This window comes from Rhinatrema bivittatum, chromosome 4, assembly GCF_901001135.1.
Source record: "Rhinatrema bivittatum chromosome 4, aRhiBiv1.1, whole genome shotgun sequence".
In the NCBI taxonomy this organism is placed as follows: Eukaryota; Metazoa; Chordata; class Amphibia; order Gymnophiona; family Rhinatrematidae; genus Rhinatrema; species Rhinatrema bivittatum.
In genome coordinates this window covers 346639197-346655635 of record NC_042618.1, presented here as the reverse complement: position 1 = coordinate 346655635, position 16439 = coordinate 346639197, and the positions used below count along the sequence as shown (strand labels likewise).

The 16439-nt window shown below is 39.2% G+C and overlaps 1 protein-coding gene across 5 annotated transcripts in view; it reads left to right on the top strand.

The window, feature by feature from the left end:
• The window catches only part of SPAG9 (sperm associated antigen 9), a 279218-nt gene that overhangs the window by 112550 nt on the left and 150229 nt on the right, over window positions 1–16439 (top strand). For all 5 annotated transcript variants that reach the window (XM_029600655.1, XM_029600656.1, XM_029600654.1 and 2 more), the window contains one exon: window positions 12506–12659. In XM_029600655.1, coding sequence (XP_029456515.1) covers window positions 12506–12659 — 154 coding nt within the window. The remainder of the gene's footprint in view (window positions 1–12505; window positions 12660–16439) is intronic.

The following is a 16439-nucleotide window of genomic DNA, read 5'->3' as shown; positions in this document are numbered from 1 at the left end:
TGTGCAGTATATGCACCGAGGCAAAGGGCAACATATGGCTAATACATAAGTTTATGGTGACTGACAATCCGTGTAGCAAGGATTAGACTGTAGTTGCTGTGTGTGCCTGCCTTACAAAGCTTTTTATGATTCATTGAGTATGTATATATGTTGACTTCATTGTTTTAATCTTGCACTAGCCCTGAGTTTTCTACCCCAACTTGAATTTACTTAATGAATGCATGTAGTGAGACAGTCCTTTTGCATAATTGCATTTGAAAAGCGGTAATCATTCCATAGTATGCTAAGTCTCTTGTAAAGGACCATTTATTGTTTTCCAATAGCAATGTCACATTGAAAAGAACCCTCAACTTTTTATATATTCATGATGTGCCCTGGCACATATGTTAACTGGGTAGTTGAATGGTTAGCGTAATGGACTGGGAACCAGGACACTAGTGCTCAAATCCCCCATGTATCGCTGACTTTTTGTGACTTAACCTCCCTTTGCCTCAGGTACCCACTTATAGGTGAATTTTAAAAGCCTAGGGTGCTAAAACTGGGAGATATGCACACAAGTTGAGCCAGCGTGCGCCAAGCAAATTTTATAAGCCCCCCCTCCCCCCCCATGTATGCGTGCATTGCCAGCTGTGTGCAACATAAAAAGTTTAGAAAAAGGGTGTGGGTATGGTCTGGACGGGCCATGGGCGTTCTGGGATTCACACTTGAAATTTGCGTGCACAGGCAGGGTAAACGAGCGTGGGAGTAGTTACTACCCCAAACCAATTAGCTAGATACTTCACTTAGATGCAGCTCCAGCACTGCTGTCTGCATCGATGGTGGGGGTGGAAGGGAATTGGAACCAAAAAGTTACCAATAAGGGCCCTGACTTCAGTGGTCAGAGTAACAGATAAGTATGAAAACAATTAGGTTTGAAAGCTTGCTGAGCAGACTGGATGGGCCGTTTGGTCTTCTTCTGCCATCACTTCTATGTTTCTATACGTACGTGCCCTGGCACGTACCGGGATCCCCTGTCGCGTAACTTTACTTCGACTATGGATAACATGTAAGTTTTTTAAAACAAAATTTAGGAAATTCACCAGGGTTTTAAGGGTCAGTGCTAACAAGGGGGAAGGGAGGCTATTAAAATAGGGGAATTTGGAAGGCCTGTCCCTTAACTGGGTGAATTGGGAATGAACTGGGAAAACTGCGAGTGGCGGCGCATGTTCCTTGTAAAATTTCCCCATTTGCGCGGAAGATATGGGATTTGCACACACATGCGTGCATCCATTTAAAATTGAGTGCGCATTTACATGCGTCCAGGCTATTTTGTTATGAGTGCATATTATAAAATGACCGCGCATGTATACTCACACGCCTGTTTAAAAGTTACCATCCAAGCTTTTAAGCTCTCTGTACTCATTGTGCCTGTATATAATTTGTTGTAAAGCCATATAAATGCTGAAATAGCATAAAATTTTAAAACACACCATATCCCAAGATCCTAAAAAAAAAATTGTGTGTATGTGGAAATATATATAGGTAGGGGAGTGAATTTTTAAAGGAGTTAAACACGTAAAAGTAGCATATATCATAAGCAATTTTCTGAAGCCCATTTATGTCCATAAATTCTCTTGAAAATTACCCCATCATGTATAGCTGTGGAGGACTCCATTTTTCAGGTACCTGGTCACTTAGAAAGGACTGTTTAAATTTTGAAGTTTTAATGCAAATGAAAAAAGAGGCATGGCTGGCGTGTTAGGCCACTTAAATACATAAGCAGTTTGTAGGTGATACCATGAACTTAACTTGCAGAGTAAATAGAATCCAATTAGGATTTAAGCAGATGGTAATGTAGAATGCCAGCTGGCCTGGTGGCTCATTAGTAGTGCTGTAGGACCCCTAGCTTTGATTTATGGGCTGGGATTCTGCTTTCCATGCTGGCTGGGGGTGCTGTGGAGGCAGCTTTCATAGCTCCAGGGAGGGGAGGAGTTTCATCAGTCATTCAAAGGTGAAAGCTAAGAGGCTTGCCCTGATCTAGGGATCCACGTTAGCCGAGCTCTGAAGGGTTTGTGGCCCTCTTGGTTGAAAACAGTCTTGCAATGACTAGACTAAGCTGGGAGGGGGGATATAAAAAGAGAGGGGGAGAAATCCTGGGTAGTAGTGAATAACTGCTCTCATGGTGTTGCAATCCAGTAGATGCTGATTCCAATTGGGGCATAAGGAGAAGGAAGAAATTACCAGACCAATCAAAAAAAAATTTGTTTTTTTCATCAGCTTACATGTGTCACTCCTTTAAAGGAAAGGAGAATAAAAAAAAAAAATCCTAAAATTTTCTTTTAGCTTATATCACAGTCCTTTTAGCAAAGCATTTACTGTTTAAAAACTCAATTGTATACCTGTCTTGTTTGTTTTAATAAGTTGGTTCTTCTATTTTAGCTCGGGAGCAGTGGTAATGACTGGTTTATATCTCCCCTCTCTCCTTGAGTTGCAAATGAGAAGCACATAACTCATGTACTGGGTCACAGGTCTGAAGCCCACCTTCCAAATCAGATAATGCCCATTTCTTAATACAGCAGTGCCAACTAGATCTGGCATAAATTTAAAATTTGAAAAAGAATGTACAAAATTACGAATACTAATCGAGCACTGTTTGGACACACTTGAGTAATGAGTCCTCAGGTCCTAACTAATTTACAAAGCCTGGGACATGATTTTCTATGTCTGTTCTATTAATCATAGACCCACATGTCTCCATGTACACAATATCAGGATGTCTTGATTTATTATTTTATCCTCTTAATGAAGGCATTTTTGCCAAAATGCAGGGATATTGGGGATTTTTTTTCACTTGCTTGTTTTGGGGCTTTTTGTTTCAGTTTAATATTTTTTACACATTGGTTAGCACTTTTTTGTGAGTAGTGCTAAAGTCTGTGTAACTTGTACTAGCAGATTCTAATCATCATTTTCAAAGTGTACTTATGCACATAAATTAGCTTTGAAAATGCTCAGATAATTTGCCTGGTACAAGTGCAAATTACTTGCTCTTCACAGGGTATAAGTTGTGTAGGCTAATTTGTATGCATACATGCATACGCTTTGATTTTAAAAAGCAAGTTTCAACTCCAGCCCTTGGAACACCTTTTCCCAATGCATGTAAAAGCACTCTTGAAACTAGGTTTACATACCAGGAAACAGAGCCCCAGCTGTGATTTTATAACAGCCATTTATGTTCATAAAACTATTTTATGCACAGAAAAGATTTTGAAAATTCAGCTCTGTATAGATCTGGACTAGGGAAACAGAGAATATGACAGCAGGTAAAGGCTTTTTAATTCATTAATTTATTTAAAAGTTTTTTGTTTTTTTTTTAATACTGCACATTTAGAGCCCTGGGAAGTTTACAAAATTAAAATATTCATAATTGAAAAAAATAGCAAAACAGACATCACAAATTAGATCAGATAATCAACAGCAAATAACTCTGCACCTAGCCCCTTAACCTGTACATCAGTTAAATGGAGCTTACTCAGAAGGGGTCACCTCTTCATCTTTCGCAGTGAAGTCAGGGATGTTAAAAGCTAGCTCAAACGAGTTTTCAATAATTTCTTAAAGTCCTTGGTATAGGATGAGAGTCTTGATGCAGTACAGAGAAAGTCCTCTCTCAAACCTCAGCGAGCCTCACAAGGCGCATTGAGGGAAAGGCCAGTAATTGTCATCAGGAGGACTTCAGTGCACGATCAGACTGGTAAAGATGCAGCATGGAGTCAGCCTATTTTTCCTTTTGGCTATAATGGTGCAGAGCCCATGAGAAGGTGACTTCCTCACAGCTAAGGATCTTCTGAGCTTTCTTTTTTTTTTTTTTATTATCTCTTTATTGATTTTTTAAACACGAAAAGAAGTGAAACAGCAAAGCAAAATATAGTATATTAACTAAGGTAAGAATTCTTCTTAGGCAAATATAAAACAAAGCCAGTTACTTAGAAATATTGTTAAACATTAGACCACATAATGGGGAGACAGTTCAAAACAAATTGTTATAGGAAATACAAGGATAAAATGAGGAAAATAGTTAGAAAAAAAACTGAAAGGTGCAGCTGCAAAGGTTAAAAGTGTTCAACAGGCATGGGCATTGTTTAAAAATACAATCCTAGAGGCGCAGTCCATATGTATTCCACACATTAAGAAAGGTGAAAGGAAGGCAAACCGATTAAAGTCATGGATAAAAGATGAGGTGTGAAAGGCTATTTTAGACAAAAAAAAAAAACCATCCTTCAAAAATTGGAAGAAGGATCTATCTGAAGAAAATAGGATAAAACATAAGCATTGTCATGTTAAGTGTAAAACATTGATAAGATAAGCGAAGAGAGAATTTGAACTGAAGTTGGCCATAGAGGCAAAAACTCATAATAAAAACTTTAAAAAAATATATCCGAAGCAAGAAACCTGTGAGGGAGTCTGTTGGACCATTAGATGACCAAGGGGTTCTTAGGGAAGATAAGGCCATTGCAGAAATACTAAATGAATTCTTTGCTTCCGTGTTTACTAATGAGGATGTTGGGGAGATACCAGTTCCGGAGATGGTTTTCAGGGGTGATGAGTCAGACGAACTGAATGAAATCACTGGGAACCTGGAAGATGTAATAGGCCAGATTGACAAACTAAAGAGTAGCAAATCACCTGGACCGGATGGTATGCATCCTAGGGTACTGAAGGAACTAAAAAATGAAATTTCTGATCTATTAGTTAAAATTTGTAACCTATCATTAAAATCTTCTATTGTACCTGAAGACTGGAGGGTGGCCAATGTAACCCCAATATTTAAAAAAGGCTCCAGGGGCAATCCGGGTAACCATAGACCAGTGAGCCTGACTTCAGTGCCGGGAAAATAGTGGAAAGTGTTCTAAACATCAAAATCACAGAACATATAGAAAGACATGGTTTAATGGAACACAGTCAACATGGATTTACCCAAGGGAAGTCTTGCCTATCAAATCTGCTTCATTTTTTTGAAGGGGCGATCCGGGTAAAGGGGCGATGTGGGTAAAGGTGAACCGGTAGATGTAGTGTATTTGGATTTTCAGAAGGCGTTTGACAAAGTTCCTCATGAGAGGCTTCTAAGAAAACTAAAAAGTCATGGGATAGGAGGCGATGTCCTTTTGTGGATTACAAACTGGTTAAAAGACAGGAAATAGAGTAGGATTAAATGGTCAATTTTCTCAGTGGAAAAGGGTAAACAGTGGAGTGCCTCAGGGATCTGTACTTGGACCGGTGCTTTTCAATATATATATAAATGATCTGGAAAGGAATACGATGAGTGAGGTTATCAAATTTGCGGATGATACAAAATGATTCAGAGTAGTTAAATCACAAGCGGATTGTGATACATTACAGGAGGACCCTGCAAGACTGGAAGATTGGGCATCCAAATGGCAGATGAAATTTAATGTGGAGAAGTTCAAGGTGTTGCATATAGGGAAAAATAACCCTTGCTGTAGTTACACAATGTTAGGTTCCATATTAGGAGCAACCACCCAGGAAAAAGATCTAGTCATAGTGGATAATACTTTAAAATCATCAGTTCAGTGTGCTGCAGCAGTCAAAAAAGCAAACAGAATGTTAGGAATTATTAGGAAGGGAATGATTAATAAAATGGAAAATGTCATAATGCCTCTATATCGCTGCATGGTGAGGCCACACCTTGAATACTGTGTAAAATTCTGATCGCTGCATCTCAAAAAAAGATATAGTTGCGATGGAGAAGGTACAGAAAAGGGCAACCAAAATGATAGAGGAAAGGCTGAAGAGGTTAGGGCTGTTCAGCTTGGAGAGGAGATGGCTGAGGGGGGATATAATAGAGGTCTTTAAGATCATGAGAGGTCTTGAACGAGTAGATGTGAATCTGTTGTTTACACTTTCGAATGATAGAAGGACTAGGGGGCATTCCATGAAGTTAGCAAGTAGCACATTTAAGACTAATTGGAGAAAATTCTTTTTCACTCAACGCACAATTAAGCTCTGGAATTTGTTGCCAGAGGATGTTGTTAGTGTAGTTATTGTAGCTGGGTTCAAAAAAGGTTTGGATAAGTTCTTGGAGGAGAAGTCCATTAACGGTTATAAATCAAGTTTAGTTAAGGAATAGCCACTGCTATTAATTGCATCAGTAGCATGGGATCTTCTTAGTGTCTGCGTACTTGCCAGGTTCTTATGGTCTGGATTGGCCACTGTTGGAAACAGGATGCTGGGCTTGATGGACCCTTGGTCTGACCCAGTATGGCAATTTCTTATGTTCTTATCCAATCTTGTAGAGTTAGACACAGTTTACAGAAGTGGGAATTGTTATATCCTGTAGAAAACTTTCCAAATGAAGCAGATCAGAAAATACTATTTTTTACTTTGATATTTAATCAGGCATTTGCAAGGGAATCTTAAAAAAAAAAAAAAAAAAAAAAGCACCGAGAGCCAAAACTCTAGCCTTTTTATAAAGAAACACTTTACATCTTAAGTTGTTTCCCTTGAAACATCTGGGAATAAAGCAATTTTTGGTCCCAAGAAGCAAACATTTTTAACCTGAATAAAGGACCTCAAGGTCCATAACTTATCAGATTCTTAGACATAGGAATCCACCAAAGTTGCCCTATCCTTTACTACTATTTGTGAACTTCCCAGAAAATCTGTAAGATTTAAACTATCAGAAACCAATTCACTCTTCCCTCGTAACCCTCAGGTACATCGCCTTTTATTTTAGAAAAATAAGCCTTAGATATTACTGAAATCATCTCCTTAAAACACCTTTAGAAATTCACAATAGAATTTTCTTAATTTTCTAAAGGAGGAATTAGAGGGCATTGGGGGAAATTTAAGAATCTTAAATTTAACTGACTAGAATAATTCTCATTGTTTTCCATCTTTAATTGTGAAAAAGATTCTCTAGAAGGCTTACATGAGATTCCTCAAGACTAGGAATTTTTTCCCCTAATTCAGTCAAATGTTTCACCATAATTTTGAAATAAACGTCCATGTTTACCCACATATTTAGTTATTACATCCAGAGTACTCAAAACAGTGTCTACATGAATGGAAACAGATTTCTGCAGATCCACAATTACAGCCCTCATCAACTCCAATGTAACCACAATTGGCTTTAATTGTTCTGTGCTTTTTTTTTTTTTTTTTTTAACTTTTATTTATTCACTTTGAAATAATACCAAGAAATACATCTTGTAAAGAAAGTAATAAGTAGGAAAAAAACCACATGTATATAACACAAATCAATAACATCCTTCTTCTATTACTAAAGTCCACCAGGAAAAGGAGAAAAATAAACATTCTCAAAGGAAATAGTTACCAAAGTCTTGAAGTGACTTTTTAATGCTAAAAGAAGGGAAATCAAAGGGAGCTCCAAACACAATTACAGTCATCAATCTCCAGCAGTAAGTAGTGCACCTGGTCTCAGACATTTTATTACCCAAAGAATGAGACCATTGTGTTAATTTAAAAAAAAAAAAAAACCCAAACAAAATCTACTTTGTTTGCTTATAGCTAATTAGGCATTTTCAGGGGAATTTCAAAAGGTACATGGCATCAATCTGAATCACTCTAGAACATAATAAAAAGTCATCTCTTCTTTTGTGTGGCCTTCACCACATAGGGGAAAAGTCCTAATCCTCAATTTCTCAAATATTTTGTCCTTAACAATCAGGTTCACATTCAGAATTCACCATCAACAACGTACGTAGAAGAGTGTTGAAGTTGTGAGGTGTGGGAAAGGGAGGGGGTTGGTAGAGATGCAATTAAAAAAAAAAAAAAACAAAACCTTAAAAGATAAGAAAGGAACAATTGTTCCATTCTTTATTAGTTTGTAACGATTTGGCACTGGCAGTGCCACTGAAACATTATTATATATTTCATGTTTGTTCAATAAAATCTAAATTACAAAAAAAAATCATAATCAAGCTAGTGGGAGCTACAAAGTGCCTCCAGAACTCTCTAAGAAAGTTGTGACAGCAAAGCTGTCAGATGAAATCCATTTATTTAGTTATTTAAAACAGATTTATTTCCCGCCCTTTCTACGTTCAGAGCGGGGTACAATGTAAAGCATATACGGATAAGGATGGGGGGAGGGAGAAGAGGTAAATGCATACATTTTAGGAAAGGGGGGAAGGAAATCCCAAGAATCTATGGCGTGGGATCATTAGGGAAAGGGGGTAGAAGTTCGTTTTGAAGAAGGGGAGTAGGGGGATAGGAGAAGAGGATTAAGTAGTATAACGGGGGGGGGGGGGGGGGGGTTGGGGGTTGTCTATTGTCATTTAGGTTAGGGAAGGCTTTTTTGAAGAGGTGTTTAAGGCTTTTTTGAAAAAAGGTCCTTTCTCGGAGACTTCTTACTTCGTGTGGTAGGCTGTTCCATAGGAGTGGTCCTGCGGAGAAGGCGGCACGCGTTCTGGTTTCCACAAGGCGGGTGAGCTTTGGATGTGGAGTATCCAATAGCATTCGGTTAGACGATCTGAGCGGTCGGGAGGGGGGCGTGGGTTTTTATAGTAGAGGAAAGCCATTGGGGGGAGTGTAGGTTGTGTATTGCGGATTGAAGAGTCATCGCTAGCTTATATTGTATTCGGTAGGAGATAGGGAGCCACTGAAGAGATCTGAGTACAGGTGAGATGTGATTGTGCATGGGAGTGCTGGTAAGGAGTCTTGCTGATAAATTGTTGATAAATCAGTCATCTTCTCGTTTTTTGACTTCTCTCACAGACGAGGGTATGTTTAAAAAAAAAAAAAAAAAAGCCTACTCAAAGCATAGTCTGAACAAATATTAAATATTTCTGACAAATCTTTTAAATTCTTCCTCTGAAGATATTTTCTCCGACATATGAAAATTAACTAAGGAAAGGTTCTTCCGTTTCAATATGTCAGTAAGGCGTATTGAATTTTTTAAACGTCCGTCAGGCGTCGAGAGGCAGAGCTTGCCAAAGCTGTTACAGAGCTTAGCACTGTGCGGCTGTGCATGTTCCCGCGCAGGAAGGCAGATTCTCGTCAGTCTGTACAATAGCAGAAGGAAAGCATTAACATGCTCAGGCACAGCTGTCCAGGGATGCAGGTAGGTCAGCATGGCTAATTCATCCTGCTATCTACAGAAATAGCATTTACGATAAGCAAACTTGCTTTTTCCCCCGATGATAGCAGAGCTGAATTAGCCATGCGGTCATGGGAGTCCCAAGCTCCCGGGTGCGCGAGGGTTCATGTACTGTTGCAATACTTGCTTTTTTGAATTCTGGTATTTTGTGCTCAGTAAGGCTGTGACATTTATTTTACCACCTGTTCTATTCGGTTACTCACTTGGGGACACACTATTCCAGACGAGATCTTACCAGTGGTTTATGGGGAGTATTATCAGTGTCTGGTTTCCTGTGGCAGATGTTTCAAGATTCTGTGGCAGGTATATGGCAAATTCGCATACTTTTGTATATATTTGCATATTAAAATGTATGTTTTCATTTTATAAAAAGTAATTTTTTGATATTTCTGTATCCAGTTAATTTGGTTCTTTATTAGAGGAAAAGGGATCTTGGTAATTGGAGCTGGGGAGGGACGAGAGTATGAGATCTTGCAGTGGAATCTCAGAAGAGGGAAATGAAGATGGGATCTGAGGCAGGTGGGGTAGAGGTACAGAGGGAGGAAAAGATGGAGAATTCAGGAAGGATAAAGAGAGGAGGGAAGAAGGAGGGATGGGGTGGAAGAGGAGGAGGGGAGGGAGAAAAGTAAAAAGGGACTGAGGATGGAGTGGAGGAGAAGAGAAAAATCAGGGGTGGGGGGTGGAATGAAGATTGGAAAGAGAAGGAAGCGTCGCTCTCACTCTCAGCTGTAACTCCTGGTCCCTACCCTCTTACTGTCACTTTTCCCACCTGTACTCTCCTTGCTCATGTCATCTCTCTACCCCCAGTTCTTATTGTCCCCATCCCAACCCTTTTCCAGCATCTTTCATACAAACCCTGAATATTTCTCTCTCTCTAGCCCCTTTCCCATAACCCCTCCAACCTCTCACAACCTCATTCCCTGCTTCACACACCCCAATCCCCTTTTTCCCTTCCCCCCTACCTTAAAGAGAAAATGGCATGCGTGTTTCTTCAATAATTAAAAATGATGCCCTGTTTGAATGAAATGCACTTAGGAAATAATTTTATTTGCACAATAAGACATGTCACCATGCTTACAAGGGGGTTGTTTATTTATTAATTTACAAGCATCATGTCCTGCCTGGTAGAATAGAAAGCAAGCATAAAACTGTAACAGGCAACTTGGTTCCAATCATTTCATATTTCTTTGTAATATACTGTTATCCTTCTTTTCTGCTAGCAAATTACCCACTTCTTTTTGAATTTTACCTGCCAGCCTTTATTGTTTTGCCTTACCAAAAAGATTATGGTATAAAAACCAGAAGATGGACAAAATCCAACTCCTGTGCCAATTCAGATATTTCCTGTCAGGCACAATTAAGGGGTTCTTATAGCTGAGGATTGTTATTTGTACCCTGATTTATCAAATTGTTTGTTTGATCTCAGATAGGAATTCCATTAATATCGCCTAATTCAATATTATGACGGTTTGATTTCGTGCCATAATGAACAAAATGCCGATTTGAATAAGTATAAGTGTTGTATCCATGATCATCTGGTTTTTACGGGAAGATGCGCCCTGATGCAGAGCCACTTCGAAACATGCATCCGTATTGGGGTTGAAGTGTCCAGTATGAGATTTTGAAAATAATGGAGTTAAAACATTCACTATGAGATTTTGAGCAGAATATGTTTCAGTGAACAGATAAGTGGAATTTTATTTGCAAAAATAAAAACAATAATTACAAAAAATATGCATAGCCTTAATGGACTTAGACCGATGATTATGCATAAGGCAATGTGTGCCAGTAGTAGCTAGTATGATGGCCTTTGGCTTGATGGTATATTAAATACATCTGATTAACTAGGGAAATACCTTGATTTAGAACTTTATGTAAATGCCATATGTTATATAATTGTCAAACAAAACAATGGATTCAAAGCTAGAGTGCAGGTTCCAGTGAGTAGTGATCATTGGAAACTGTTCTCAGCTAATGTGGCATTATCAGTGATGTGTGTGTCAGGAGTCTCCTATAAATGAAATAGGAATGAATTTACCACTAAGTGATCTGAAAGAGGATTGCTGGTTAAAATAATCTGCTTCATAAAAGAAATAGTATTCATTGCGACCCCAGTACTCCATAAATTGAAGAGAGTAAATGAAGACTCATAAGCATGTCGTCATCTGTAGGTTTTAAACTTCATGTCCAAATATTTAGCAGTTTGTATATGCAGATGAAATCAACCAAAATGATAGTAATTTGATACTTCCCAGGCACAAGTATGGTACCCAGCATAGTCTGTGTTTCAGGAGGTTTCTGCATTGGAGTGTATAGTTCACAGCATCCCTAAATGCACATTAACATTTTCAGTGACATATTCTACCTGGATGTGAATCCAGGGATGCTGTGGACTTGTAAACTCCAATGCAGAGACATTTTGAAACCTGGACTAGGTTGGGTGTCAAACTTTTTCTTGAAGTACCAAATGTACTAATTCAGTTAGTTTTATCTACATATAAAAATTAATTTGAATTTTTTAAACTCTGTGATGAAAATCTAGGGATGGTGAAGTGATCCTGGAGTGTTCCTTTTATCTCTCCTATTTATAGGTACTGGTGCTACAATTAATACTATGCTTTGTGTTTCTGATTGCACCCCTTGGTCTGTTCCTTTTTTAGAAGGCGTCATTTTATAAACATTCTTCATGATACAAACTTTCAGCAGGCTTGAGTGCCTTTTCATTTGAAAAAAAGATGATTCAGTGTCATGATTACAATATATACAAATATTACAGGATCTTACCAACATTTTATAGGAGAGCTGTTTACTGCAGAGCTATTAATGGAATAAGAAGCACTCTGAGAACAAAGAAATGCCTGTTTCATCATAAAAGCAGTTCTCCTATGAGAGAGAGACACACCTATAAATATTAATAGCAGGTTGATGGAAGAGATGGATGAAAATGCAGTACAGCAAGCCATGCAAGCAGTGCCATCATTGGGAGAGGTGGCGAATTAGGGGGCTATTGCTATGGGCACCATGCTTTGGAGGGCTCTGATCATTATGGTAGCCTTTCCCCAGACATCACTTTCAGAGCACTGGTTGGGCAGGAGAGATCCAAAACCCCTTCCACCCGAGCTCTTCAATCATGTGAGTGGAGAGGAAGAGAGCAGGTGGAACATTGTTCAGGCAGGTTTTCCTCGGTACCCATAACCCCTAAGGTCAGCCCTGTACGCAGGCCATGGAAATGAGGGCCCAGGTTAATGCAGGGCCTTTTTTAGCTGGTATACTTCAAATTTGTAATCACTTGGTCTAAAATAAATGAAGAGCAGAAGAAGAAATGTGATCAAATATATAATCCATGTTTATATCCAGAAATATAATAGTATATTCCTGTTTTTGTTTGTCAAATAGAAAAGACCGTCCTATTTCCTTGGGGATCTTCCCATTACCTGCAGATGCAGCGTTGCTTGTGCCTGGCCCCCAGAGAGAAGGAGCAGAGACACCTGCATCAGAACAGTGGAAATTTCAGGAACTAAGCCAACCTCGCTCCAACACTAGCCTTAAGGTAAGCATAGTACTTTCAGGTAGTCCAGGTTACTACTTGTTTCGCTTTTGAACTGTATACATTTTAATGAGATGACTTACATATGTAAACCATAGCTATTTGCAGTGTCTGAAATAGCCGCATTTTATGCTTTTACTTAATGGCCATAGCTCATCTGATATTCTGCTTTTTATCGTTTAGGAAGTTGCCAATAAGACCTGTAAAAACTGGATATTTTTTACATTCTTTTTAGCTCCTTAATACTGTTTGTTTATTTTTTCTAAAGCTCTACTAAACATAAGATAATCATAAGAGGCAGTTCTTTCTCAGCGGAGCTTACGGTCTAGTGAAGACAAGCATATGTAACAAGCACACGTCAATGTGAGGTGTATTGTAGAAAAGTGGTAAGGATTTGAAAGCAGCCTTAAAAAGTTGGGGTTTTAGACTGGATTTGAATGTAGCCAGTTAGGGAGCATAGCGTACAGGCTCAGGAAGTCTGTTTCAGGTATATGACAAAGCAAAGTGGCAAGCGTGTAGTTGTGAGTTTGCGGTGGAGGAGGGCATAGGTAAGAGAGACCATGTGAATGGCATTCACAAGGAAGGGTGTAGGGAGAGAAAAGGAGTAGATAAGTAATGAGGAGCTGCAGAGTAAATGTATTTGTAAGTGAGTAAAAGAAGCTTGAACTGTTAGCGGAAGCAAACAGGGAGCCAGTGTAGTAACTTGAGAAGAGGGATTTACATGGTCATGGTGACATTGAAGGAAGATAAGTCGTGCATCCTAATTTAGAATAGATTGCAGTGGCGAGACTGTTAAGTGGAAGTCCCACAAAGAGCAAGTTGCAGTTGTGTAATCAGGAGGCAATAAGAATGGATGAGGGTTTTGGTAGCATGTTCAGAAAGGAATGGTCGGATTTAGAAATGTTAGAAAGAAATGAAGTGATTTAGCAGTGTTTTGGATGTGTGTATAAAGGAGAGAAAGGTATCCAAGATGTCACCGAGAGCACCATTCACAGAGACAGAAAGGAAGCAGATTTGAGGTGTAAAGTTATCCCTTGGCCATGTTAAGTTGAAGGTGACAGTGATGGGATATCCAGTTGGTGGTATCGGTAGACTGAAATTCGAGAATGGGTTCTTTGAAAGTTTTGGTGTAGAGAGGTATATCTAGAAGTCCTTGACACAAAAGTAGCACTGAAAGCCATGGGAGAAGATCAGAGTACCAAAGGAAATGTAAAGATTAGGGACCAGAACAGAGCCTTGAGACACTTGGACTGATAGCAGTAGAGGAAGAATCACCAGAAAGAGGATACTGAAGAAGTATGATGGGAGAGGTAAGAAGAAAACAAAGGTAGAGCAGAACTCTAAAATCCAGCTGAGCACAATCTATCATGTGTCAAAAGCAGAAGACAGATTGAGTATCGAGTAAAGACCCTTGGACTTGGCCAAGGAGACTTTGCTGAGGGCAGTTTTTGTGGAATGTAAAGGATAAAGGTCAGGCTGGAATTGATTGAGAATGACTTGATATGAAGGAAAGTCAAGATAGTGGAGGTCAACATAACATTCTTGTAGTTTAGGTACAAAAAGGAGAAGGGGAAATGGAACAAAAGTTAGTAGGGCAAGGAGGGTCTAGTGAAAGTTTTTGAGGCATGGTTTGATCACAGCATGTTTATAGGAAGAGGGGACATTCAGTGTCCAGTGATTGACTGAGGATATGGAAGATGGATGGGATGATTGCAGGGAAGATAGAACTGAGGTGCTGGGTAGGAATGGGTTAGAGGAACAGTGAGTTTGAAGAAGAGAAGATGGGCAATTTCCTCCTGAGATATAAGAAGAGGAGGAATGTGGCAGAGTCCAAAAGAAGGGGTAATGAATGAGATCAGAGAAGAGGAGGTGGTCTGGTAGAGAATCCATGATTGTCAGTCTTCCCATGGAAGAAGTCCACCACACTCCAGGCAGATAATGAAGGGAGGTTGGGAGGCAGAGGCAGCTTGAGGAGGGGGGGGGGGGGGGCAAAGAGACAGCAGGATTTGGAGGCATAGGTATTTGTCAGATGGACACAATCCTGCTTAGCAAGTTTGTTAGTAGACCAGAAGGAGGTGAGCATGAATTTGAAACATATGACATAAGTATAGCAATAGGACTTTAGCCACTCTGCAGAGCAAGAACAGGAAATAGAATGTAAGCTCTAGAGATGAACCAAGGTTGGGGTTTGACATGCCTTACAGAACAGGGAAGAAATAGAATAAGTATGTCCAAAATAGAGGAGAGTGTAGTGTTATACTAGTGTTGAATTGTATAACCTAGTTGACTCTCTTAATTAATGAATTGTTAAGTCATCTGACTTCAAGGAAAAGCTTATACCAGCAAGCTGCTAATGAGAAACTTGTTCTTGTCATATTTTAAAATAATCAAATCTAATACTATATTAAAGATTTTGTTTTGGTTTTCTTGGAGGGGGAGCATATCTTTAAACTGAGATGTAGGTCTGGGTTTCCACTGTGGATGAATCTGCGCAGGGATACCCAGAATTTTTGTTCCCCTTTCAGTATTCTGTTCCTTATTTCTTCCCGTCAGTAAAACCTTTTGTATAATCTTACCCAACCTCCATTTTCTTGGTTAGCCTTGCTTTGTCTGCAGGGTTTTGTCATTTGTTGCAGTATCTCACAAACTCATCCAAGTGCTTCACCTATCTAATACCTGTCCAATGAAAGTGTAAGCATGTGTGGCATATTAAATGTGAAAACTATAAAGTGTAAGCATTTTACAAAGTCTTGAATGCTTTAGTTCTTCCCTATAAATAGATTTATAGAAGAGGGAAAGATTTAGAAGTTCTCTCTTGTTAGGATCACACATATAATTGATGGTGCAGATTTTTCTCCATTGACTAGCAGGGCTGAATTAGTCTTGACACGTGGATGACATCTCATGATAATGAATGGATTCTTCTCTCCTAGTTCATAGTTTTTTGCTCTACTGAGCATGCATGGGAGCTCCCATGTGAAAATTCCAGAGCTTAACTGTACGTTGAGTGAAAGAATTTTCTCCGATTAGTTTTAAATGTGCTATATGCCAACTTCATGGAATGCTCCCCAGTCCTTCTATTATTCAAAAGAGTAAATAACAGATTCACATCTACTCATTCAAGACCTCTCATGATCTTAAAGACCTCAATCATATCCCCCCCACCTCAGCCGTCTCTTCTCCAAGCTGAACAGCCCTAACCTCTTCAGCCTTTCCTCATAGGGGAGCTGTTCCATCCCCTTTATCATTTTGGTTGCCCTTCTCTGTATCTTCTCCATCGCAACTATATCTTTTTTGAGATGCGGCGACCAGAATTGTACACAGTATTCAAGGTGCGGTCTCACCATGGAGCGATATAGAGGCATTATGACATTTTCCGTTTTATTAACCATTCCCTTCCTAATAATTTCTAACATTGTTTGCTTTTTTGACTGCTGCAGCACACTGAGCCAATGATTTAAGGTATTATCCACTATGATGCCTAGATCTTTTTCCTGGGTGGTACCTCCTAATATGGAACCTAACATCGTGTAACTACAGCAAGGGTTATTTTTCCCTATATGCAACACCTTGCACTTGTCCACATTAAATTTCATCTGCCATTTGGATGCCCAATCTTCCAGTCTTGCAAGGTCCTCCTGTAATGTATCACAATCCGTTTGTGATTTAACTACTCTGAATAATTTTGTATCATCCGCAAATTTGATAACCTCACTCATTGGTCCAAGTACATATCCCTGAGGCACTCCACTGTTTACCCTTTTCCACTGAGAAAATTGACCA